Source organism: Carcharodon carcharias, chromosome 7 (genome assembly GCF_017639515.1).
Source record: "Carcharodon carcharias isolate sCarCar2 chromosome 7, sCarCar2.pri, whole genome shotgun sequence".
Classification (NCBI taxonomy): Eukaryota; Metazoa; Chordata; class Chondrichthyes; order Lamniformes; family Lamnidae; genus Carcharodon; species Carcharodon carcharias.
The window spans coordinates 84,454,792-84,482,669 of record NC_054473.1 but is presented as its reverse complement, the minus strand read 5'-3'; the positions used below and the strand labels follow the sequence as shown (position 1 = coordinate 84,482,669).

General features: G+C 43.6%; 1 protein-coding gene and 1 long non-coding RNA gene across 5 annotated transcripts in view; one reads left to right on the top strand and one right to left on the bottom strand.

Moving 5' to 3' along the window:
- Window positions 1-27,878, top strand: part of LOC121280378 (E3 ubiquitin-protein ligase RNF123) — a 420,925-nt gene that overhangs the window by 368,794 nt on the left and 24,253 nt on the right. For all 4 annotated transcript variants that reach the window (XM_041192326.1, XM_041192324.1, XM_041192325.1 and 1 more), the window contains one exon: window positions 16,410-16,552. In XM_041192326.1, the coding sequence (XP_041048260.1) occupies window positions 16,410-16,552 (143 nt within the window). The remainder of the gene's footprint in view (window positions 1-16,409; window positions 16,553-27,878) is intronic.
- On the bottom strand, window positions 1,551-15,311 carry LOC121280380. Its single transcript, XR_005943605.1, has 3 exons — window positions 15,196-15,311; window positions 5,197-5,271; window positions 1,551-1,804 (listed from the first exon to the last, which is right to left on the bottom strand). It is a non-coding gene; the product is annotated as an uncharacterized LOC121280380 (long non-coding RNA).

Here is a 27,878-nt window from a genome sequence, read left to right as displayed (position 1 = left end):
AGAGGCAGTAACTCACATGGCCCAGATCTTCCAGTCAGGATCAGAACCCCTATTTCCAACCCTGATCAGACAAAACAAATACCCACTTAACTTGCTCTGATTTTTCTGGGAAATCTTCCAATTGAGGATTCTTCCAAACTAACTCATCACAGGAAACCCTCACAGGGAGCAGCAAAGAGAATCCATGCAGAAGCCATGTCCACTTTTTACAGTGGGTAACTATCCAGGTAAGTAAGACAGAACTGTCCGAAGAATTGGAGACTTTTGAGGAGGGTCCCGGAGAGCAGGGGAATTGCCCAATGGAAGTTCAAACTTCCAGGGCAATTCCCACAGAGGCTGGAAGATCTGGGCCATCGAGTTGTAGGAAAGGATTTGTTACCTATTGCCAAAGTAATTAAGTTTTTTTTCAATGGGTGGAGTTACTTATTCTTAACTTTTCATACTATATGTAAATTCTATATGCTTAAATTCTGATCATTTCACAGAAAAATCTTGTAAGTGAAGAGAAGGAAAAGAAAGAAACAGCAACTTGTTAGTTTCTGTTTCACATCCAGATGAAATTGCAGAGTTAAGAAAGTGTACTGGATTGCCACAAAGCTCTTTATTACCCAACCCAGGAAATGTTAGACAGGAGAATCGTAGGTTAACCCTGGGGTAACTACACAACTAACTCCCGTTCCTAACGCCCCCCTCAAACTCTGACTCCCGCTTCCAACCCAACCTGACCTCACCACCCAACTCCCCCCCGACTCCGACCCAATCGCTCCACCTTACCCAGCTGCCACCCTAACCACTTATTCACCCTACTCCCTCACCCACTTACTTTACCCAACCTACCCTCTCAACTCATCTACTGTACCACCTCACCCACCCTACCCCCCTTTACCTCACCCGCCCTACCCCCTTACCTTCCCTTCAAGGAATCTTTGGGATCAAGCGACACGCCAGACATGCAGTGTGTGTATACATAATAGGAATGCACCTGTAACTATTGCTGTGAGATGTAGAGATTGCTATGTATGCTGGAAGCAGCAAAGAACTCCTTTCTCTGTGCTGACCATTTTTGTAGCCACTGTGTCAGAAATGACTGGAACAAAATTTATTCCATCACATTTTACTCTTGGGTGTCATATCCCCTCAGTGGGGATCCACTCTTTTACTCAGGTTCATTTTCATTCACAGTTCAGACTGAGCCAGCAGATCAGAAACTAGGTGAAGACCAGCTTTGTCCAATGGATTTGCACCCTTTTGCAGAGCTAGGATTCCATTCACGCTCCATCCTTCACACCTCTTGGGTCATGGGAAGTTTCCTTTTTATCATCAGGTGAATCTGAACTTGCATCTCCTGAAGAGCTGTTGATGTGTTGTTCATTTGAGTTGCCTCATCTCCATGTTCTAGCAAATTATTGTAATGGTTAATTGGAAAACGAATCCTTGTTTTCCTGTTTCAACATAGCAACCATAATCATCACAGCTAGGCTAGCTATAATCAAGCTGTAGAAACAAAAAATTGCTGAACTTCAAGGTTACACTGAAATGTAAGCCTATCTTTATTTTATCTTATTAGCCTGTTGTTTTCATACAATTGAATGCTTGTAAACACTGTTTGAGATTCAGATGAAGTATTGTGGCCAAGTCTAGGCACCACACTTTCGGAAGGATGTGAAAGTTTTCGAGAGGGTGCAGAAAAGATTCACAATGGTTCTGGCAATGAGTTACATCAGTTAACTGGATAGATTGGAGAAGCTGGGGTTGTTTTCCTTTGAGAAGAGATTTGATGAAGATCTTCATAACCTTGAGAGGTCTGGACAGTGTAGATGGAGGGAAACAGTTACCATTACTGCAAGGGTTAAGAACCAGGTGATACCGATTTAAAGTGATCGACTAAAGAACCAAAAGTAACAGAAGGAAAAGCCTTTTTACACGATGGTTAGGATCTGGAATGCGCTATCTGATGAGGGTGGTGGAAGCAGATTCAGTTGGCTATTTCAAAAGGCTATTTGTTAAGCACCTGAAGATAATCAAATTGCATGGCTAAGGGAAAAGGGCGACAAATGGAACCAGCTAAATTATTCTTGCAGAGAGCTGACATGGATTCAATGGGCCAAGTGGCCGCCTCCTGTGCTGTAACCATTCTTTGATACTTTATCCTGGCAATAAGCAGGCCCAGAATCCCATAGGCACTGAAGTCCAAATGTTGTATTCAAACAACAGGTAGAATTTTCGGGTTGGCGGACAGCTGTGATTGGCGGGCCAAGGAGCATCCTGGGAAAGGACAGTCGATCACGATCGACCCCCATCCACGATTTCACGCAGGCTGGCCAATTAACGCCCAACCAGCATGAAAGGCGCACTGAAAGGCTCAGCGCTATCAGGGTGGGGGCAGGAGGAGGGCAAGTGCTGAAGTCAGCGCAGTGGAGCGCAGAAGCTGACCAATTTAAAATCAATAAAAATAGAATATAAAATCAGGAAAAAAAAGTTCATGTGTCAGAATGAGATACCTCAACATACTGATATAATTTTTTTCAAAACACTTTTTAAATTAATCACATAAACCTCATCCCGCCCTTGGATGAGTTTTCCTCAAAAAGGCAAAGGTCGCCTGGCTGATTCGCTCGCCCACCAACCATAACATTGATAGGCAGCGAAAAATCGCGTGAATTGCTACTTTAATGGTCTTAATAGGCCTCTTAATTGTCGGCAGGCGCACTGCCAACTCTCACATTTGCCCACCAACCGAAATATCGCACAGGTGCGCTATGACATCAGGACACTTGCCCAATGTCATCGCATGCTATTTCACGCTCTAGCATGTCGGGCGCACACCCACACGCCAAGCAGAAAATTTTACCCCAGGTGTTTTGATCAAGATGTGCTGCCTTGGATAGTGGATGCATTTGTAGTTCACACAGAGCATCTGCTAATAAGGCGAAGTGGTAAAGGCTTGCCAAGTGATTTTTCCACCAAGTACATTAGCACTGTTCCATCATGATACTGTCCACCTTCTGAAAAGTGTAGAGTATCTGTTTGAAATTGGTTTAGAGCCCTTCATTGCAAGGAGGATGGAGTATTAAAATAAGGAAGTCTTGCTACAACTGTACGTGGTATTGGTGAGACCACACCCAGAGCACTGTGTACTGTTTTAGCCTCCTTGCTTAAGGAATGATATACTTGGAAGCAGTTCAGAGAAGGTTCATTAGGTTGATTCCTGGGTTGAAGGGGTTGTCTTGTGAGGAAAGGTGAGCGAGTTGGGCCTATTCTGATTTGGAGTTTAGAAGAATGAGAGGGGATCTTATTGAAACATAAAAGATTCTGAGGGGGCTTGACGGGGTAGATGCTGAGAGAATGTTTCCTCTTGTGTAAGAACCTAGAAGTAGCTGGCACAATTTAAAAATAATGGGTCTTCTATTTAAGAGAAAGATGAGGAATTTCTTCTCTCTGAGGATTGTTATTCTTAGGAATTCTCTACCCCAAAGAGCAGTGGAGACTGGGTCATTGAATATATTCAAGTCTGATTTAGACAGATTTTTGATTTACAAGGGGGTCTGGGGTTATGAGGATCAAGCGGGAAAGTGGAGTTGAGGCCACAATCAGATTAGCCATGATCTTACTGAATAGTGCAGCAGGCTCACTGGGCTGAATGGCCTACTCTTGTCCCTATTTCTTATGTTCTTAAGTCAGTTGCACATGGTATCTACAAAGATGACCTAATTACATTGGGTTCGTTAAGGGAGCCCCTTTTGTCTCCTAGTTTATGCAAGCTATTTGGAATAGAACCCAGATCTGGCATTTGGATCTTAATTTAGCTCTTCACAAACTAATGAATCCAAAGATTAGACCATAAGACAAGGCTGAAGCATTTGCAAACCATCTTCAGCCAGAAGCACCGACTGTATGATCCATCTCAGCCTATTCATGAGGTTCCCAACATCACAGATGCCAATCTTCTTCCAGTTTGGTTCACTCCATGTGGTACAAAGAAATGGCTGAAGGCATTGGATACAGCGAAAGCTATAGGCACTGGCAACATCCTGGTAGTAGTACAGAAGACTTGTATTCTAGAAAAGTTGTGCCCCCCCCCCCAAGCTGTTCCAGTACAGCTACAGCACTGGCATCTACCCGAAAATGTGGAAAATTTCCCAGGTATGTCCTGTCCATAAGCACCAGGACAAATCCAATCTGGACAATTACATCAATCTATTCTTGCTCACGCTATCCACCACCTTAAACATTCACTCCCTCCATCACTAATGCACAGTGACAACACTGTGTATCATATGCACGATATACTGCAGGAACCTGCCAAGCTGCTTTCGATGGCACCTTCCAAACCCGTAACCTCTACTACCTGTAAGGACAAAGGTAGCAGATGCATGCGACTACCATCACATCTGCAAGTTCCCCTCCAAGCCACTCACCATCCTGACTTGGAACTGTTATCATTCTTCCTTCACTGTAGGTCAAACAGCACTGTGGGTATACTTACACCAGATGGAATGCAGAGGTTCAAAAAGGCAGCTCACCACCACCTTCTTGAGGACAATTAGGGATGTGCAAAAATTGCTGGTCTAGCCAACAATGCTCCCATGAAATAATATAGAAAAAAGTTTCTCAACATGAGGAACGTCACTTTTGTTTGCCTTCATAGGTAAGGTTTACAAACTCAAGCTATAACTGTAGTACAGCTGTATTAGATTGAGCATTGCAACAGCCAGTTGGTAGGACGTACAGAATTCCTGCTGAAAGGTGTCACTTTCATTTAAGTTGGGTGATTGTTCCTTCATTTTATCTGCTGCCTCACTTAGACAAGATTTTTCACACTATGGATGTTTGTAGAAATCTAAACTACCCTGTTGTCCATATTGAGCGTCTTTGGAAGTGTTTCCTATGGCTCAAAGTCCCAAGGAAACCAAGCTGCTGATAGCTGAGCTAATTGTCAAGTGCATTCTAGACTGCTGGGTTCTTGCTGAAAAGAAATCCAATGGTTTGGCTAAAGCTCCATGGCTGCTTATATTCATGTTCAGATATTCTTACAGTGATACTCATATATTTTGGAGTTTGACTTGGTACACGATCTCTTCAGCCCATTTGTTCTTGATAGCTGTGTCACCTTGGTATGTGAACAGGATTCTGCCTCTACCTTTTGCCTTACTTTGGTAATGCTGCTACAGGAAACGGTGACAAATGGTGGCTCACCTTCATTATGCAAAAGCTGTGTGTCCTCCACTCACCACCGTCTCTCCCTCCTGGGTAGTGTACAAGATGCGTATCCTTTCAAAAGAGATAAAAACAAAAAGATAAAAACAAAAAACTGCAGATGCTGGAAATCCAAAACAAAAACAGAAATACCTGGAAAAACTCAACAGGTCTGACAGCATCGGCGGAGAGGAACGGAGTTAACGTTTTGAGTCCTCATGACCCTTCAACAGAACTAAGTAGAAATAGGAAAGGGGTGAAATATAAGCTGGTTTAAGGGGATGCCAAGGTGTGGGGGGAGGTGGTTGTTGGAACAAGCAAGCAGTGATAGGAGGAGATAACCAAAAGATGTCACAGACAAAAGAACAAAGAGGTGTTGAAGGAGGTGATATTATCTAAAAGAATGTGCTAATTAAGAGTGGAGAGCAGGACAAGCAAGGTAGCTCTAGTGGGGTGGGGTGAAATAAACAGAGGGTGGAATACATTTAAAAATAATGGAAATAGGTGGGAAAAGAAAAATCTATATAAATTATTGGAAAAAACAAAAGGGAGGGGGAAGAAACGGAAAGGGGGTGGGGATGGAGGAGGGAGTTCAAGATCTAAAGTTGTTGAACTCAATATTCAGTCCGGAAGGCTGTAAAGTGCCTAGTCGGAAGATGAGGTGCTGTTCCTCCAGTTTGCGTTGGACTTCACTGGAACAATGCAGCAAGCCAAGGACAGACATGTGGGCAAGAGAGCAGGGCGGAGTGTTAAAATGGCAAGCGACAGGAAACAGTCACTCAGTCTGCGTTTGGTCTCTCCAATGTAGAGGAAACCGCATTGGGAGCAATTAATGCAGTAGACTATGTTGGGGGAAATGCAAGTGAAATGCTGCTTCACTTGAAAGAAGTGTTTGGGCCCTTGGACAGTGAGGAGAGAGGAAGTGAAGGGGCAGGTGTTGCATATTTTGCGTTTGCATGGGGAGGTGCTGTAAGTGGGGGTTGGGGAGTAGGGGGTGATGGAGGAGTGGACCAGGGTGTCACGGAGGGAACGATCCCTACCAAATGCCGCCGGGGGGGTGAAGGGAAGATGTGTTTGGTGGTGGCATCATGCTGGAGTTGGCGGAAATGGCGGAGGATGATCCTTTGAATGCGGAGGCTGGTGGGGTGATAAGTGAAGACAAGGGAGACCCTATCATGTTTCTGGGAGGGAGGAGAAGGCGTGAGGGTGGATGCACGGGAGATGGGCCGGACACGGTTGAGGGCCCTGTCAACGACCATGGGTGGAAAACCTCGGTTAAGGAAGAAGGAGGACATGTCAGAGGAACTGTTTTTGAAGGTAGTATCATCAGAACAGATGCGATGGAGGCGAAGGAACTGAGAGAATGAGTTGGAGTCCTTACAGGAAGCAGTGTGTGAGGAGCTGTAGTCGAGGTAGCTGTGGGAGTCAGTAGGCTTGTAATTTCGGTGCTGCTTCATGCTCTCGTCGGGACCTGGAAAAATTTATTAATTTTGCTTCCAATCTCCACCCCTCCATCATTTTCACGTGGTCCATCTCTGACACTTCCCTTCCCTTCCTTGATCTCTCTGTCTCAATTTCTGGTGATAAACTGTCCACCAATATCCTTTACAAGACTACCGACTCCCACAGCTACCTCGACTACAGCTCCTCACACCCTGCTTCCTGTAAGGACTCCATCTTAGTTCTGTTGAAGGGTCATGAGGACTTGAGGACTCGAAAAGTTAACTTTGCTCTTCTCTGCCGATGCTGCCAGACCTGCTGAATTTTTCCAGGTATTTCTGTTTTTGTGTTGCGTATCCTTTCAAGATTGAAAATGGCCTTACACCAGCAACTTCTATTTATATAGCATCTTTAACATGGTAAACTGCCCTAAGGTGTTTCACGGGAGTGTTAGGAAACAAAGTCTGATACTAAGCCACTTAAGGACTTACTAACTCAGGCGACCAAAAGCTTTGTCAAAGTAGGTTTTAAGGACCATCTTACAGGAGCAAAGAGAGGCAGCTAGGTGGAGAGGTACAAGGTAGGTCATAATTTTTCTCGTTTAATTTTTCACTAGCCAGTTAATTTTCTGCTCAGTAAGCTGCCAAATTATTCAAATAATGAGCATTAGTGCATGACAGGATGCAGTCAGAATAGTGCCAGTTCTGAGCAAAGCTTTCCATGCAGACTTCATCTGTAAATAGCTTCTACTGAAATGCATTATTCCTAAAGGACTGAGTAAATATTTTTTTTTAAATTTGATGTTGCCAATAACCTAGGGATCCCTAAAAGAGCACCATACTATTCAACTGGGCGTTATTTCTGCTCAGAGCTGGTTAAGGAAAGCAATTTCTGGACTGAGAACTTGTTATTAAACTGTTCATCCAGTCCACACACTGCACCAAAAACCCCACAAACTAATGATGGGAATGCTTGGCTTTAGATCACAGCTAATTACAAACGCTGTTTCTGAGAAGACTGCTAATTAATTAATATAAGACCAGGAGGTGGTAGGTGGCAGTATGTAATGATCAAAAATGCTTGAATCCAGCAGTGGAGCATTTCACTTACCTCGATTTTCTTTTAATATAGCAGTTGAACCAAATGGATTTGACGTTGTGCACCCGGAGAGGGGGAGGATCTAACCTTTTGAGGATGCAAAAGCAGCAAGGAGCTGTTTACAAAAACAAGCACACTGCAGCATGTTTCTGAATGTTTGAATGTAGCAAACTGACCCCATTGATAGTTATCAGAGAACTGGCAAAGGTGGTGATTTAAAATCCATCCATCATAGGAATCAAAAATATAAAAATGGATGGAATTGTACTGAAATTTTTAAAAGAAAATATGATGAGACATTTTGATCTTCTTCTGAGATGCCAGTGTCTACAGAGAAACATTATTCAGTGCTTTGATGAAGTCCCTGAATGTATCATAGATTCACCGACAATTAGATTCACTGGATTTGAATAGTTATAAACAATGCACACAAATCTTTCATGAAGCTCCCTCAGTGCTTATGTTGCATATAAATGACTGAAAGCTGCAAATATGCTCTGACCTTCAACACACACTCCTTTCTTATAACAGGCATTTGATTCAATGTGAGATGTTGGTGAAATTCAATGTGAGGAGTAGAGCTGTGCATGTGACTCTGGACTCATGTATCTAGATGAACATTTGAAGCAGAGGAACATACGGGGCGAAGGGGAGAGAGCGAGGCAATGGGATTTGTTTGGATTGTTTAGGAGCTGTCACAGACTCTTCCTGTGTTATAAAGCTCTGCAGTTTTATTACGTATCAGTGAAAATATAACACTTAAAGAAATGTGTCTTATGCAGTGTAATTGGCCAGAGTACACATTCAGTGTAAGCTTTCTGGTTGTATCAGACGGAGAAGGTGAAACATTCACAATCTGATTAATTTCTAGTTAGTGCAATGAGGAGTCTGACTTACAGCTCAGTCACAGCTCCCTTTGGGACAACAACCCATCTGCCTTTTTCTCCGAATCCTCCTCCATTGTAAGTTTGACCCATGTATTTTGTTTTACTTTTATTTTTAGCAGTTGCTTCACTGAAACAAATTTAATCATGTCTACTGTATAGATTTTCAAACTGGAGGCTGTGGATTCAACATGGTCTGTGACGGTATCAGCTTTCTACCCTCCTGGAACCAAGCATACCATTCACTTTAAGCACTGTGTTCCAAGAATGCATTCTGCATTTGACATAACGTTATTTCTGCTGGCATGTCAATCGATCTGTTCACTGTCAAAGTATTAAAAGCAAGAAAAATATTAAAAATACATCATTTTATCCTGGTTCCTTCTGACAAGCTAAAATTTTACAAGGATCTGCCAGTCTGCATATGTTGCACACCAATGGCAGTTAACCTATAACTGACATCAAACTTTATGCCTTGTCAGCTTTGTGATCTTAAAGGGACTGCAAATTTACACTCAGGTCCATCTGAGCAGCAGAATAATACATTCTGTGTTACACTCCTGTTGTTACAAGACAGTGTAGTATCTGATGTGTGCCCTGCATCCAGCTCATGATCAGTCTGCTTCATGCATCAACCTCCTAGTTCAGAAATCACACTCCAAAATATTACAAATGTACTTTTTTTAAAAAAAATATAATTAACCAGCCTCCAATGTACAGAAAAGCAATAATCCTCTAAGTGAACTCAGGCTGTGCCTGAAATATGTTTGTCCACAATGGAACTCCGGATATTTTAAAATTAGTTCATAGAATGTGAGCGTCGCTGGCAAAGCCAGCATTTATTGCCCATCCCTGATTGCCCATGAGAAGATGGTGGTGAGCCATGTTCTTGAACGGTTGTAGTGCTGTTGGGGAGGGAGTTCCAGAATTTTGACCCAATGACAGTGAAGGAATGGCAATATGGTTCTAAGTCAGGATGGTCTGTGACTTGGAGGGATACTTGCAGGTGGTGGTGCCCTGTGCGTCAGCCGCCCTTGTCCTTCTAGATGGTAGAGGCTGCGGGTTTGGAAGGTGATGTTGGAGATGCCTTCGCGCATTGCTGTACTGTATCTTATAGATGGTACATACTGTTACCACTGTCTGCCAGTGGTAGAGCGATTGAATATTTAAGATGGTGGATGGGGCTGCTTTGACCTAGATGATGTTGAGCTTCTTGAGTGTTGTGGGAGCTGCACTCATCCAGGCAAGAGGAGAGTATTGCATCACACTCCTGACCTATGCTTTCTAGATGGTGGACAAGCTTTGGGGAGTCAGGGGGAGATACTCTCTGCAGAATTCCCAGCCTCTGACCTGCTCTTGTAGACATAGTATTTATATGACTGGTGCAGTTCAATTTCTGGTCAATGGTAACCCCCCAGGATGTTGATAGTGGGGATTCAGCGATGGCAGTGCCATTGAACATCAGGGGGAGATTGTTGGATTCTCTCTTGTTGTAGTTCGTCATTGCCTGGCACTTGAGTGACACGAATGTCACTTGCCATTTATCATCCCAAGCCTGAGTGTTGTCCAGTCTCTCTGCATGTGGGCATGGACTGCTACAGTATCTGAGGAATTGTGAATAGTGCTGAACATTGTGCAATCATTAGCAGACATCTCCACTTCTGACCTTATGATGGAGCAAAGATTATTGATGAAGCAGCTGAAACTGTCTGGTGTCATGAAGCTTATTAATGTATATAATATTTTGGAAAATATTTTTATTTTAAAATAGAGGTCTAGTCTGTTGGTGTGTCTTAATTGGATTAAAACCAGCTAGTCTAGGTGCTTTGATGTGTACTAGTTTTGATATGTAAGAAAGATAGCGTGCATTTGCATTTTTTTGAATAGAGCATTCAAGAAGCGAGGTGAAAACTGACGCCTATCTAGCAGATACCAAGCAATATGTTTATATTACTAATAAAAATTGGTACTATGAAAGGGGTTTTTTGTTGGAAGAGGCTGGTGATACAATGAGAATTTACATTCAATAGGCGGTGATAGAACTTTGGCAGTTTTCAGGTGTGCAGGGCAGAGGCAATGTAAGATCAAAGCCTGTAAGTCTACCACGGTGTCTCCACAGGAACCAAAGTGAAACGAACCTCACTTTGAATTTGTACGGTGAAAATGCTGTGCCTGGTGTCTGGTTAAGTCTATGGGTTGCTGTTGCCTTAATGGAGATTAGTTTGGGAATTTGTTAAAAGTTATGAGAGTTGTAATTTATAGCCATGTGTGTGTGTATGTGTGTATATATATATACATAATATATATATTTATTTATTTTAACCCATGTAAATTAATAAAACGTTTCATTTAGTTTAATGTAAAATCTCGAGAACTGGTGGTCTGATTCCTGAATTTAGAGTCACAACTCAAACATAACACTTAAAATTATAGGTTGTGACAGTTGTTTAAAGTTTCCCTCTGGGATTTTTAAATAATTCAGCTGCACCTACTGCACCGGTCATAACACTTGGCCTAGGATACTACCCTCAGGAACTCCTGCTTGAGATGATTGACCCCCACAATCACAACCATCTTCCTTTGTACTAGGTCTGAATCCAATCAACAGAGATGTTTCCCCCTGTTTCCCATTGACATCAGTTTTGCTAGGGCTCCTTGATGACATGCTCGGTCAAATGCTGCTGTAATGTCAAGGGCAGTCAGTCTCACCTCACCTCTGCAATTCAGCTCTTTTGTCCATGTTTGGAGCAAGTCTGTAATGAAGCCTGGAGCTGAGCGGCCCTAACAAAACCTAAACTGAACATTGGTGAGCAGAATATTGCTGGATAAGTGCTGTTGATAGTATTATAGATGCCACCTTCCATCACTTTGCTGATAATCAAGATTAGACGGATGGAGCCATTTTTAGCCAGGTTGGAAATGTCCTTTTTATGGACAGGTCATATCTGGGCAATTTTCTGCATCATTTGGTAGGTGCCACTGTTGCAGCTGTACTGGAACAGCTTGGCTCGCAGCTAGTTCCGGAGTCTGCAGTGTCACAGCCAGGATGTTGTCAGGACCCATAGCCTGTGATGTATGCAGTGCTTTCATCCTTTTCCTGATATCACATGAAGTGAATTGAATAGGCTGAAGACTGACTTCTGTGTTGCTGGGCACCTCAGGCGGAGGCCAAGATGAATCGTCCACTCAGCACTTCTGGCTAAAGATGGTTGCAAGTGCTTCAGCCTTGTCTTTTGCCCTCAGGTGCTGGGATCTCACATTATTGAGGTTGGGGATGTTTACGAACCTCCTCCTCCTTTTGGTTGTTTAATTGTCCACCGCCATTCCTGACTGGATGTGGCAGCACTGTAGAGCTTTGAACTGATATATTTGTTGTGGTTTCTTAGCTCTTTCTATAGTATGCTGCTTCCACTGTCTAGTGTACATGTAGTCCTGCATTGTGGATTCACCAGGCTAGCACCTCATTTTTAGGTAAGCCTGATGCTGCTCCTGGCATGCTCTCCTATACTCCTCATTAGACCAGGTTGATCCCCTGGCTTGATGGTAATGATCGAGGAGGGATGTGAACCATCAGGTTACAGATTATGGTTGAGTACAATTTTGTAGTTGCTAATAACCCACAGTGCCTCATGAATCACCAGTTTTGAGCTGCCAGATCTATTTTGAGCTTGATGGTAGTAACACACACATGATGGAGGGTATTCTCAATAGGAAGGCAGGATTTCATCTCTACAGGAACTCTGAGGTGGTTGCTACTCTCAGTGCTTCATGGACAGATGTGTCAGTGTCTGTGCAGCAATTGGGCCTTGTGCTGTGGAGGAACAACCTAACACACTCATATGGTATCCGTAGAATATGTGCCTAGACAGAAGAGCTTACAAACCACCACTCTGTGGAAGTCATATCTCATGGTATTATAGATATGAGGCATCAGTTATACGCTTTTTACTATGAGCACCAACATTAAGGAAGCAGATGGGAGACTTTATCTGTAACTTGATTCACATACACCTTGATCATTTACAGCCAACTTAACCTTCAGCTTTTCCTATCAGTAGATTTGTTGCTGCATTCCTTGTCTGTTCCCTAATAAAGGATTGTTATGACCAGGTGAGAAGGGATGAACTGGCTCCTCTCTATTCAGCCATCTTGGTTGGCCACAACAAGGGTTTAAGTTTCTTTTTCATGAGGATATGCCTTTTCCAAATCAGTATGTATTTAACTATTTAAGTTGTGAGCAATAAGGAGCCATTCAAACAAGGTTTTCTTGAGTGAAAGACCTAATTTATTAACACTAAACTCGAGAAAATTAATAAAAATGCAACGGCAAACATTCAGCCCTCATACAGTAATTCAGGCCCACACACATACAGGTACATGCACACGCATGCACCCCAGAAATGAGGGGAGTTAAAGTCCAATAAAAAGGTAAAAGAATATAAGGCTAAGTGCCCTTCGATTGTTCTTGAAACATAGATTTTAAACATAGCAGCCGATTTGGGTTGGCTGTATTTTGCATGCCGTCAGATGTAGATGATGTTGTAATAATCACAGGATGTCACTTCAGTGGTAGGTTTCTGGTCAAGTTGGCTTCTTGAACCGGGCGACACACTTATTCCAAAAGAGAGGGAGGGAGAGAGAGCAGCCTTCAGCCTGCTTTCTCTGCTGAAAAATTTCTTGACAACACTTGTGTCACTTGCAATCTCTCTCTCGTGGTTGGGCAGCCTTGTGTTAAAATGCTTCACCCATTGTGTACTTCCAAGAGGTTTTGATTGTGTCTGTCTGTGGCAGACATTGTTTCGATATCCAGCAATTTGCATTTTTAATTCCTCTTCCTTAGATAGTTACAAGTTTAGGTGGGTGTCTGGATTATAGGAAATGCCCCTCTCTTCACATTTCCTTGAGGATGATTTGTTTGTTTCTCACCTTCACCTTGGAATGTGGCCATGCATTTTAAAGCAGTTTGCTCTGCCTCAGTTCAAATTGCAGAATGTCCAGTCAGTTGAAAGTTGAAAAATCACACTTTCAAAACTAAAGAGATGTAGCCTCGTGATGGTAGATAGGATTATCTCCAGGACTGATGCATCAAGTGGGGGAGTCCTAATAAGTTCAGTTGTTTTATTTTTCTCCCATCCTAAAGGGGAAGGTTTCAGTTTCAACTTGGCTACTGTTTATAGCAGCGTGATTGAAATCATGAGCTCGCTATGTTAGGGACTCCAGAATGAGCAAAAGCTCCCTGTGAGGAATTACAGACACAGAGCAGTGTTCCCTCACTGTGAGAGACACAGACCTGCTCGGTGAGTAATCATAGGCACGTTTCCATGTCCCTTCACACCAGAACTGAGAGTGGTCCTCAAACAAGTTATTGGTTAGTATTGTAGCCACTGTTAAAAGTTAATGCCATGGGCCTAGACCTTTACTGCTTTACTTATTACAAATGATGAATAGGTCCCTGCCTATGTGTTAGATAAAGACACCTGTAATATTATACTGTAATCAATTGGGCTTTTATTTATTAACCATCAGCTTCTAATTGTGGAAGCTGTTGTATGGAGTATGAATCATGTTCCTGTGCTCTCCTTGCTCTTCTTTAAAGAGATATCTATTGATTTTACCACAATTAGATTGTCCTTCCATCTCAATTTCCTCCAGATTTGTGAGTGTAACCACGATCTCTGAACCTTGTGCAGTTTGCCCTAATATCTGTATTCTGTTCTTCTGACCGAGCAAGCACAGCCTTTTAGTAATGATGTATTTCCTTAGTTTTTTTTTTATATTAATCTCTCCCAGTGCAGTTGGTTTACTATGGTGAAGTACATTCTGTCTGCTGTGAAATTTAACCTATACTCACTGGGAGACAAATGCTATTTGTTTCACTGACTTGCTTGTTTTGACAAAACATCCAGTATATACAATACAGTACATGGTAAATGCAAATTCCAACATGGCGTGCTGTCATTGTATATACATACATGGAGGGTCTAATACAGTTTGATGCAGTTGGGTGGTGTTGCTTACTAATGTAGTGCAAACCATTCCTTGGTAGGGACTCAGGCTATACAGGGAATTCAGATGGTGCATAGCCCTTTGGAAGTTAAGGGTTGAAGGGTTCTAGAAACAAACAGTCCCCACAGGCTGCCTTTGGGATTTGAAATGGACTTGAACTGGGAAGAGATTCACAGGTCCTGATGCGCCCTGCAGTTCAGGCACACCTTGTGCATCACCTGCATCACAAGTGTTTGATTACTGTATTTGTTTGTGGGCAAGTTGTTCAATCCCATTTACTCTTTGTCTTTTCTCTTTCCAAAGGTACATTTCATTTCCCTTCTAACCTATTTATACTGTCCATCTGAAACCATACACAAGGAGTAGGAGGCATATTTCCGTTGTGTGGGTCATACGTTTGCTATATTTAATCCGCAACTGCATGTAATAATTTCTTTGCATGTCTTAATGGGCTCCATCCTGTTCTCAAATTCACCTTTGAAATGGAGCAGTCAAATGAACTCCCCTTCCTTGACGTACTAGTTGAGAAATTTGCCAGGAGGTTATCTACCACGGTCTACCGCAGGCTTACCTTCATTGGTCAATATGCGTGTTGGGATTCTTACAGTTCCACACAGTATAAGATTGGTCTTATTGGTAACCTTGTAAATAGGTTCCAAGCCATTTGCTCCCCATGCATGTTTGATGCTGAAATAGGGCACAACAAAGGCATCCTGCAAGATAATGGTTACCCTGATCAGATCATTTCGTGCTGTATATCACGCAAACTCATAAACGGGCTTAAGGCCATCACTTTCAGCCCTGAAAAGTGCCCAGTCTACCTCAGATTACCCTGGAGGGTAAGGTATCTTAAAACTTTGAGCAGCAGGTGAAGCTAGCTGTCTCACGCTGCTACTGTGCAGCAGCAACATAAGTGGTATTTGCACTAACAGGATGCTGCCGTCAAGCTAAAAAGACATTCTGCCTATCACACAAATGAGTAATGTGGTATATAAATTTCAGTGCCAGTATCACACTAGGTATATAGGCCGTAAATCCCAAAGACTGGCAGATCGTACCAAACAACATGTCCCAGCTGCTGTTCGCAACAGACAGAGTACAGACCATTCCCAACCAGCCCATGCTTGCAAAACTTAAAACACAGTGTCCAACATTAGATGTGATTCCGTGATTGGACATTTGATAAATAATCTTCAGTGTGCTAAGAATTACGCTGACAACCTATTTAAGATTGTCAGTCAGGCTCGCAATGTGGCACATTTGCATGTACTGGAAGCTATATATATGAGTACACAGGGCCTGTTCTTTGCAGACTGGAAGAGCATATACATACATTGTGTCTGTTTCAGCTAAACAAAATAAGTGACAGCCATTCGCAGGTTCATTCCTCAGGGCAATGCCTCAACCAATCAGGGCAGTGCTTGACCAATCAGGGTCAAGCTGCTTGATTAAAATTTCAAGCAATGCTTGGCAGTTAACTGTCAGTCACCATCACTGGTGCATTCTCCATGCAACACCACTTGCCAACCAATCAGCGCACTCTTCACATACAGTATAAATTGTTGTTTTTGCAAGAATACTAATATCAGGGGAAGTGTCCTGATGAGTGCATGATGAAAAGCTTAGACATGTTTCTCTTTTCAGCAATACTCAAGTTCTGTATTACCAAACGATTATTTTAACTCTTCAGCTGAGTGAGCCATTTGCCTGGAACAGTTGCGTCAGTTCCCGCCAAGATCTCAGCTCCAAGAATTCTCTGATCCTTCTTCTCTTACTTCTTTTCAGCATCCAACGAGCAACAGCCGTGCTGCTGGCTGATCCCTGCTTTCAACTGAGATCAATACAATATCTTCTCAGAGAAAATGAGCTCTCAGCCCTGGGAGCAACACACCCACCAACTGAGAAGAAGCATTTCTCCCTCCAAGCATGTGAGTACTGTGGACATTGGGACTGTGACAGACCTGACACTCTGACCAATTGCAGAATAAGAACTTCTGTATTATCTACTTGTACAGAACTTGCACCTACTCAAATATCGTAACAGATTTAAAATACAACATGAGAGAGGTTTCTTTTGTCTTTTTGAGGGAGAGAATAATGTATAAGCTTTCTAAATGTGATACTGAAGTGCAATGGGTCGGTGGGGGAGCTATTGGTGGGAGGGTGCAGTGAAGTCACTGTGTCTTTTGTCCTTGTCTGTAAATACTCCCTCTCGTGAAGAGAAGCTGGGGTTGTCCTTAAAGTAGAAAAGGTTAAGGGAATATTTAATAGAGATGTTCAAAATTGAGGGGTTTTCCTAGAGGGTCAGGAACTTTTTTTATTTCATTTACAGGATGTGGGTGTCACTGGCTAGGCCAACATTTATTATCCATCCCTAATTGCCCTTGAGAAGGTGGTGGTGAGCTGCCTTCTTGAACCGCTGCAGTCCATGTGGTGTAGGTACACCCACGGTGCTGTTAGGGAGGGAGTTCCAGGATTTTTACCCAGTGACTGTGAAGGAACAGCGATACATTTCCAATCAGGATGGTGAGTGACTTGGAGAGGAAACTGCAGGTGGTGGTGTTCCCATCTGCTGCCCTTGTCCTTCTAGATGGTAGTGGTCGTGGGCTTGGAAGGTGCTTTCTCAGGAGCCTTGATGAGTTCCTGTAGTGGATCTTGTAGATGGTACAAACTGCTGCTACTGTGGTGGAGGGAGTAAACATTTGTGGATGTGGTGCCAATCAAGCAGGCTGCTTTGTCCTGAACAGTGTCAAGCTTCTTGAATGTTGTGGGACCTGCACTCGACCAGGCAAGTAGGGAGTATTTTATCACACTCCCGACTTGTGCCTTGTAGATGGAGGGCAGGCTTTGGGAAGTCAGGAGGTGAGTTACGTGCCAGAGGATTCCTTGTCTCTGACATTCTCTTGTAACCACAGTATTTATATGGCTAGTCCAGTTCAATTTCTGGTCATTGGTAATCCCCAGGATGTTGATAGTGGGGAATTCAGTGATGATAATGCCTTTGAACGTTACAGGGCGATGGTTAGATTCTCTCTTGTTGGAGATGGTCGTTGCCTGGCACTTGTGTGGCATGAATGTTATTTGCCACTTGTCAGCCCAAACCTGGATATTGTCCAGGTCTTGCTGCATTTGGACATGGACTGTTTGAATGGTTGTTGGGGTGTCAATCAAGCGGGCTTCTTTCCCGGATAGTGTTGAGCTTCTCGAGTGTTGATGGATCTGCACTCATCCAGGCAATTGAAGAGAATTCAATCACACTCCTGACTTGTGCCTTGTAGATGGTGGACAACTAAAGGTTTCAGATCTAAGATAATTGGCAAATAACCCTGGAGCAGTTTCTTTTATGCAACAAGTTATGACCTGGAATGCACTGCATGAATGGATGGTGGAAGGAGATTCAGTAATAACTTTCAAAAGGGAATTGAATATAAAATTAAAATTTGCAGGGCTGTGGAGGAAAAGACTAACTGGATAGCTCTTTGACACATTGGGCCAAATGGCCTCCTCTGTCTGTGCAGTTTGATTAAATTATTACAGTCTAAGTGGTCAGAGATTTCAGGTTTGTAGTGTGTTAATACATAAGGATGCTGCTATGAGACTGGATGCTAAAGAAAGAAAGGCTTGCAGTTATGGACAGATGTACAATTCTTGTATTAAATAAAACAATGACCAAATGATCTATTTTAGGTGTTGGTTGAGGCATAAGAATTTAACAGGACAAGGGGAGAACCCCCATGCTCCTCTTGAAATAGTGCCATGAATTCCTATAGGTCCACCTAAGATGGGTAGATGGGGCCTGGTTTACACTTCACCTGAAAGTTGGCACCTCTGATGGTGCAGCACTCACTCAGTACTACACAAAGTGTCACCCTGGATTATAAGGTCAAGTTCTCTGGAGTGGAACTTGAACCCTTGTCCTTCCAACTCAGAAATGAGAGTGCTGTCACTGAGCCATGGCTGACAACTGTTGCTTTTAACCCTAAAGGTCAAACCATTTAAAATAAAGTTTGTTTTACACCAGCTCTCCAGGTGCACTTTGTTTCAGGGTTTGTATCTCCTGGTTAAATTGGATGCAGGGTGCTCTTACCAAACAACAGGACATGGCAGCTAACATTGGCCACTGTGTCTATGTTTGATTCCTAATAAACTGCTCTTTAGCCAGAAGCAGCATTTCCTAGGATGTAGAGGTCACTATAGTGATGCAGCTGTCAGAGTACAGTGATGTGCGCATGTAAAGCACATCAGAATATCGTATTGATTTGGTTTGAGAAACAGTTCTGTGCTTTGGTATATTCTGATGAGGTCTCCCCTTAACCTGGTTTGTAGACTAAAACATGAGCTTCTCAAATCTTTCCTTGCTCCTGTGTGGGTAGCTAGTACGCAGGTTATTGACTCAGTGGTGACGAGGAAGAGAAATCTATGCCCAAATTCAGGCTTCGTGACTTGAAAAGTAACTCCGACAGTGAAGGTGTTCCCATGATATTGCTGCTTTTGTACAGTAGTAGATGCCATTGAACTGGCACATCTTGTCTAAATAAGTTTGTTGAGTTGGTGCTGTGCATTCCTGTAGATAACACGTAAAGCAGTCACAGTGAATTGGAACTGGATAGTCATTTCCATAACAGGACACTAATGAAACAATCTGCTCTGACCTGGATGGTGTTGAGCTTCTTAAGTGTTGTTGCATCTGCACCATCCAGCTGAGGGATAGCTAAGCTCTTCCCCACCCTCCTGCTTAATGGTGGAGACACTTAAAAGATTCAGGAGCTGAGCCTGTCACCTGCCCTGAGGATCAGTCATGTCAACACAGTGACTACTATAAGCTTCTAGTCAATGGTAATCTCCAAGATATTAGTAGTGGTGGACTTGGCAATAGTAGTGCTATTGAAGGTTAGAGGGTAATGACTGGGCTTTCTCCTGTTGGGATTTGGACATATCCAGGCCATTAAATGCCATGAACATTACCTGTCACTCATCAGCCAAGCCTGGGTATTATCAAAATGTATTCTGGAATGAGTTGCTTCATTATCAAAAATTATGAATGGGACTGAACACTGTTGAATCAACAACCAACCTCATTCACGAATATGGAAGGCCTTTGATGAAGCAACTGAAGGTGGTTGTGCTGAGGATACTGCTGAGGTATTCCTACAGTTATGTCTTAGAATTGTGATATTTGACCTCCAACGACTACAAACACTTTACCACATCTGCTAATAGAGGACTTCACCTTTGACCTCAGTCTTGCATAGAATATACACATAAACAGACCATTCCGCCAAACTGGTATATGTTGAAGTCTATGTTCCACACAAACTGCCTTTGACGCTGTTTACTTCTCAACCTATCAACGTATCCTTCTATAAAAGCAAAAGACTGCGGATGCTGGAAATCCAAAACAAAAAAATACCTGGAAAAACTCAGCAGGTCTGGCAGCATCTGTGGAAAGGAGCACGGTTAATGTTTCGAGTCCACATGCCTCTTCAACAGAATTAAGGCAAAATAGAAAAGGGGTGAAATATAAGCTGGTTTAAGGGGGGGGGTGGGGGGGGCGGTGGGACAAGTAGAGCTGGATAGAGGGCCAGTGATAGGTGGAGATAACCAAAAGATGTCACAGACAAAAGGACAAGGGGGAGTTGAGGGTGGTGATATTATCTAAAGGAATGTGCTAATTAATGGTAGAAAGCAGGACGAGCAAGGTACAGATAGCCCTAGTGGGGGTGGGGTGAAGGGAAGGGATTGAAATAGGCTAAAAGGTAGAGATAAAACAATGGATGGAAATACATTTAAAAATAATGGGAATAAGTGGGAAAAGAAAAATCTGTATAAATTATTGGGGAAAAAAGGGGGGGATCGGAAAGGGGGTGGGGACGGAGGAGAGAGTTCATGATCTAAAATTGTTGAACTCAATATTCAGTCCGGAAGGCTGTAAAGTGCCTAGTTGGAAGATAAGGTGCCCATCCCGTCTTCCAATCCCAGCCCCGGCCGTGTATTTACCATACCCCCTGACCTTCCCCTCTCTGACGCTGAACATTCAATGCTCAGCAAAGGACTTAGTTTCATACCCTTACACCCTCATCTCAATGAATTTCGATGCTGAACTCTTCTGCCGCCACCTTCGTCTCCGTGCTCACTTCTTTGGGCAGGAGTCCTCTCCCCGTTCAACGGATCCTTTTACCCATCTCCAGTATTCTCCCTCCACCCGGACTCCTCCCTCTGGATTCTTACCTTCTCTTGATCTTTTCATTGAGAACTGTCGGCGCGACATTAGTCGTCTCAATTTCTCTGCTCCTCTCATCCATTCTAACCTGTCTCTCTCTGAACTTGCTGCACTCCGTTCTCTCAGGTTCAACCCTGACATTGTCGTCAAACCTGCTGACAAGGGTGGTGCTGTTGTTGTCTGGCGCACTGACCTCTAGCTTGCAGAGGCTGAGCGTCAACTCATAGACACTTCCTCCTACCTCTCCCTGGACCATGACCCTACTACTGAACATCAAGCCATTGTTTCCAGGATTGTTACTGACCTCATCTCCTCTGGATACCTTCCTTCCACAGCTTCCAACCTCATAGTCTCACAACCTCAGATGGCCTGCTTCTACCTCCTACCCAAAATCCACAAACAGGACTGCCCCGGCAGACCGATCGTGTCAGCCTTTTCCTGCCCCATGGAACTCATTTCTTGCTTTCTTGAATCCATTCTCTCTCCCTTTGTCCAGTCCCTTCCCACCTACATCCGTGATTCCTCTGATACCCTACATCATATCAACAATTTCCAGTTCCCTGGCCCCAACCGCCTACTCTTCACCATGGACATCCAATCCCTCTACACCTCCATCCCCCACCGGAATGGTCTGATGGCTCTCCACTTCTTCCTCAGACAGAGGCCCGAGCAATCCCCGTCCACCACTACTCTCCTCCGTCTGGCTGAACTTGTTCTCACACTGAACAATTTCTCCTTAACCTCCTCTCACTTCCTCCAAATAAAAGGTGTGGCTATGGGTACATCGGCCCCAGCTATGCCTGTCTCTTTATGGGGTATGTGGAACATTACTTGTTCCAGTCCTACTCTGGCCCTCTCCCACAACTCTTTCTCCGGTACATCGATGATTACTTCAGCGCTGCTTCAAGCTCTCGTCTGGACCTGGAAAAATTTATTAATTTTGCTTCCAATCTCCACCCCTCCGTCATTTTCACATGGTCCATCTCTGACACTTCCCTTCCCTTCCTTGACCTCTCTGTCTCAATTTCTGATGATCGACTGTCCACCAATATCCATTACAAGCCTACCGACTCCCACAGCTACCTCGACTACAGCTCCTCACACCCTGCTTCCTGTAAGGACTCCATCCCATTCTCTCAGTTCCTTCGCCTCCGTCGCATCTGTTGTGATGATGCCACTTTCAAAAACATTTCCTCTGATATGTCCTTCTTCCTTAACCGAGGTTTTCCACCCACGGTGGTTGACAGGTCCCTCAACCGTGTCCAGTCCATCTCCCGTGCATCCGCCCTCACACCTTCTTCTCCCTCCCAGAAACATGATAGGGTCCCCCTTGTCCTCACTTATCACCCCACCAGCCTCCATATTCAAAGGATCATCCTCCACCATTTCCGCCAACTCCAGCATGATGCCACCACCAAACACATCTTCCCCCCCCCCCCCCCCCCCCCCCCCCCCCCCCCCCACCCCGGCGGCATTCCGTAGGGATCGTTTCCTCCTGGTCCACTCCTCCATCACCCCCTACACCTCAACCCCCTCCCACAGCACCTTCCCATGCAACCACAGAAGATGCAACACCTGCCCCTTTACTGCCCCTCTCCTCACCATCCAAGGGCCCAAACATTCATTTCAAGTGAAGCAGCATTTCACTTGCACTTCCCTCAACTTAGTCTACTGCATTCGTTGCTCCCAATGCAGTTTCCTTTACACTGGAGAGACCAAACGCAGACAGGGTGACCGCTTTGCAGAACACCTTCGGTCTGTCCGCAAGCATTACCCAGACCTTCCTGTCGCTTGCCATTTCAACACTCCACCCTGCTCTCATGCCCACATGTCCATCCTTGGCTTGCTGCGTTGTTCCAGTGAAGCTCAACGCAAACTGGAGGAACAGCACCTCATCTTCCGACTAGGCACCTTACAGCCTTCCAGACTGAATATTGAGTTCAACAATTTTAGATCATGAACTCTCTCATCCGTCCCCGCCCCCTTTCCGATTTTCCCCCCTTTTTGTTTTTTCCAATAACTTATATAGATTTTTCTTTTCCCACCTATTTCCATTATTTTTAAATGTATTTCCATCCATTGTTTTATCTCTACCTTTTAGCCTTTTCGATTCTTCACCCCACCCCACCCCTACTAGGGCTATCTGTACCTTGCTCGTCCTGCTTTCTACCATTAATTAGCACATTCCTTAGATAATATCACCACCCTCAACACCTCTTTGTCCTTTAGTCTGTGACATCTTTTGGTTATCTCCACCTATCACTGGCCCTCTATCCAGCTCTTCTTGTCCCACCGCTCCCCTTAAACCAGCTTATATTTCACCCCTTTTCTATTTTTCCTTAGTTCTGTTGAAGAGTCATGCGGACTCGAAACATTAATTGTGCTCCTTTCCACAGATGCTGCCAGACCTGCTGAGTTTTTCCAGGTATTTTTGTTTTTGTAACGTATCTTTCTATTCCCTTCTCCTCGTGTATTTATCTTGCTTCCCTTTAATTGCAACTATATATTTCACTTCAGCCACTTCATGTGTTCAGCACTGTCCTGAAATCCTTATTGGGTTTATTATTGACTGTTATATTTATGGACCCTAGTTTTGGACTTCCCTACAAATTGGAACATCTTCCCTAAGCATAAACTGTTGACATGCTTCATAATTTTAAATAGAAAAGAGCCCCAGCTTGTTCAGCCTTTGCTGATGATTCTACCCAATTAGTTCTGCTTTCATCCTTCCATACCTGTTTTTGCATTTTCTCCTGTGCTTCTGTATCCTTTTTGTAACATGGACACCAGAACTTTGCACACCCCAAGTGTGGCCGGCCCAAGGTTCTATCTAAGTTTAACATAACCCCTCTGCTTTTTATGGTTTTGTTAATCTGCCTTGCTACTTTTAATTAATTGTGGATCTGTACTCCAGATCACTTTATGCTTCAACCCCATTTAAACTATTTTCCAAAGGTCAGGTGACCTCCTTACTCTTTCCACCAAAATACACCACTTCACACTTAGCTATATTGAAATTCATTTGCCAACTACATGCCCGTTCTACATATAGTCTTGTATTTTGTTACAATCTTCCTCCATAGTAACTATATCCACCAATATGGTGTCTTCTGCACATTTTACCATTGTATTTCTGATTCCCCAGTCCCAAAAGTGAAAAGCAATGGTTCCAGCACTGATTCTGTGGAACACCACTTCCCACCTTTGGCCTATTTGAGTGACTGCATTTAATCATCACTCTTTGTTTTCTAGCTAGTTTGTTATCTATTCAGTTACTTATCACCTGACTCCCATGCTCTGACCTTAGTCATGAGCCTACAACAAATGCCTGAGATCACCTCTTACTTGGAGTCCTTGGTACCATATTCAGTTTAATGCCCCATTACCATAATGGTTAGCAACTTTCCCCTCTTTTCTGAAATTCTGTTCTTAACATTCATATTTGGGTCAGTGCTGGACCAATTGTGCATCTGTGAGCAGCTTATAAATGAGTAGATATTTCTTACTGGCACTGTTGATGGCTCCTTCCATCATTTTGCTGAAGGAAAAAGGTGGATAAGCCACTGTGGAAAAGACATACCTGGGCAATTTTCCACATTATCAAGTAGATGCCACAGTCATAGCTGCACTGGAAGAGCTTGGCTAAGGGAGTAACTAGCTGTAGTGTGCAAGTCGTCAGCACAATAGTCACAATGTTGCTTTCTCTGTGCCCTGTGCACGCAGCTGTTTCTTAATGCCAAGGGCATTGAATTACTTGGTGGCTTCTACAATGGTGGATCCTACAGAAGAGGCTAAAGTGGGATAATTGATTCAGCACTTCTGGCTGAAGGTGCTTACCAACACTTCAGCCTTGTTTCTTGTACTCACATGTTGCATTCTGTCATGGTTAAGGATGTGGCTGTTCAGGGACATCCTCCTCTTGTCAGATGCTTTATTTGCTACTGCCATTTGTTACTGGATGTGGTCAAAATACAACACTGTCTGCTGATGCATCATTACAGAACCATTTACCTCTGCCTGTTTTCTTCTGCATTTCACATTACTGCTTCACTAGTATGGTCCCTCAGTCTAAACTATGTCTGGTGCTGATTCTGGCACTCTCTTCTACACTCCCCAATAAACCTGTACTGTTCAGTGAGAGATGTCAGCACAATGAAAGATACAATGCTGCTGCCGATGATGGCCCAATGCCTGGTGGATGCCCAATTTTGAGCTGCTGGATTTTTGTTGCGGAGAGGTTTGTGAACAGAGTGAAAACTCTGGTGGACTCGGACAACAGTGATAACTGTACGTTGCAGATTCTCTCTCCACCACTCCCACCCCCAAGCCTTCCTCTTTGTGTCCTCCAACAAAAAGGAGCACTGAGATGTGAATTGAGATAGGTGTTTAATACCTCATTATTATAACACTGTTCCACCAATGGAACAGGAAAAAGCCAGGGATGGAGGTGGAAGAGTTAGGCTTATTGGGTGACAGATATCACTCTGAGGAAAACTATATGAAGCTGTCCCTTGACTAGTCTATAGAGCATTTTTCCCAACATGGGAGTGAAGAAAACTAAAATGATATAAAAACACTGGAGATACTTAGCAGGTCTGGCAGCATCTGTAGAGAGAGAAGCAAAGTCAATCTTTCAGGTCTATAACCTTTCATCAAAACTAATGTTTGAGCTAATTATCATAGGCTCCAGGAAGACTAGTTGGTATTTTTTGGACAGTCCAGCAGGTTTCATGGTCATTTGTTATTGAATTCAACTTACAGTGATGGGATTTGAATTCTCATTCTCTGGCTTCACAGTTTGGCACTATAACCACTATCCTAATATACCTGGTGTAAATTTGTTACCTATTCACCTGAAGTGCTGCAACAATGCAGTCTGACTGTCTGTAGCTTCAGATTACATAATGGGGGTAGTTTCCAACTTTGTCACCCACTGTAACCCATTTCATCCCTTTGTCTGTAATATATTTACTTGAGCACGCACAGTTTCTGTACACTGTGCTTGCATAGGTCACCTAATGTCTGTAAGAGGAGTTGGCAATGAGTATATACTACCTGAAATGTCTTTTGTCCAATCCAGTATTTTGTCATGTGATCTTGTAAGACCGGATGATCTTCAGGCTACATCTCAGCACACACTGTTCAAACTTTCTCAGCATACACCGTTCAACCTCTCTTTCATCCTGTTATCAGAACAGGAGAGGAAATGAGTTGTTCAGCTGTGTTCTCCTCTCTCACCCACTCACCTGTTCCATTACATCTGACCTTTACATTGCAGATACAATTTCTTAGTAATGAGATTGGAGGAGGCCTGAAAAGATTTGACACAATTAACAGGATTATTGAAGCAGATTCTATGGGGTCTCCCCCCCCGGTCAGCTGTGAAACAGACTGTCTGATGTTTGGCTGAGACAAACACACCAGGAACGTTCCAGCTTTGGTTCCTGGGTTGAGCTGAGTTTGCTGATCTGAGCCAGGCTCTACGACAATTGGCCTCAGTGTCCCTTGGCTGGAAGGGTGGAGTGACAGGGAGAGAGGATAAAATAATTAGCCAGGCTCCCAAACATACTGACATGTGTGCTTGTATGTATTTTCCAATGGATGGTGAAACCCCCAGTTGAATATCCTGCTACTCACTATACCACCACATGCAGCATTGCCCATGGAGAGTGAGGATAACTGTGTTCCAGCAAGAGTCAGAAGGAGGGGTGTATATTGGAATTTTTCTTAATACTAAAGCCGTGGTGAAGAGAAATTTTTACCCAAGGGCCATCTTCAGAATTCCCTACTTTAGCACAGTGGCCAGACTTTCAACAATACTTCATTGGCTATAAAGCACTTTGAAATGTCCTGACATTGTGTAAGATGCTATATAAACGCAAGTTCCTACTTCCTTCCTCAGAAGGAGATATTAGGACAGATAACCAAAAGCTGGACAAAGAGATGGGCTTTAAGGAATGTCTTAAAGGAGATGAGACAGGTAGAGAAACGAAAAGATTTAGTGAGCAATTCCTGAGCTTATGGCCAAGGCAGCTGAAAACACAGCTGCCAAAGGTGGAGTGATTAAAATTGGCATTGCACAAGATGCCAGAATTTGAGTTAACAGGTCTCAAAGGTTTGTGTAGCTGGCAGGGGTTAGAGGGATAGAGACGGGGGAGGCCGTGGAGGGATCTGAAAACAAGGATGGGGGTATTACAACTGCAGTATCATCGGACTAAGAGACAGTGTACATCAGCAAGCATTAACTTGATGGGTGCTCAGGACTTGGTACAAGTTTAGATGTGGGCAACAGTGTTTTGGATGAGCATAGGTTTATTTAGGGTGGAAGATGGAAGCCTAGCCAGAAGTAACAAACGTATGGATGAGGATTTCAGCAGATGAGCTGAGGCAGGGTCATAGTCAGGCACTGTTATGGAGGTGGAAGTAAGCAATCCGGATGATGGAGCAGTTGCGGGACCGGAAACTCACCTGGAGCTTTAATATGACACTAAGTTTGCAAATGGTCTGGCTCAGCTTCAGACAGTTGGCAGAAAGAGGGATGCGAACAATGGCCAGGTAATGAAGTTGTCAAGGGGATCAAGGGCAATGGCTTCAGTCTTTTCAATATTTAATTGGAAAAAAATTCCACTCATCCAGTACTGAATACCCAAAAAGCAAAACCGACAGTATAGCGTTCACACAAGTGCATGCTGAGATAAGGCTGAGTGTCATCAGCATGTATGTGGAACCTGATGTGATTTAGAATGCTGTCACTGAGGGCCAGCATGTAGATGGGAAATAGGGGGCAAGGATAGATCCTTGGGGTCTCCAAAGGTAACGGTGTGGTTATTGGGAAGAGAAGCCATTGCAGAAAATTCTCTGATTGCAAATTGATAATAGGCAAGGGCAGCTCCACCCAACTGGAAGACAGGAGAGGCATTGGAGAGGAATGGTGGAAGACTTCAGATAGATTGAGACGGTTGAAGAGAGAAGGTTTAACACAGTTGCAGTCTCACAGAATGTCATTTTGACTTTGAGCCATTTCGGTACTGTGG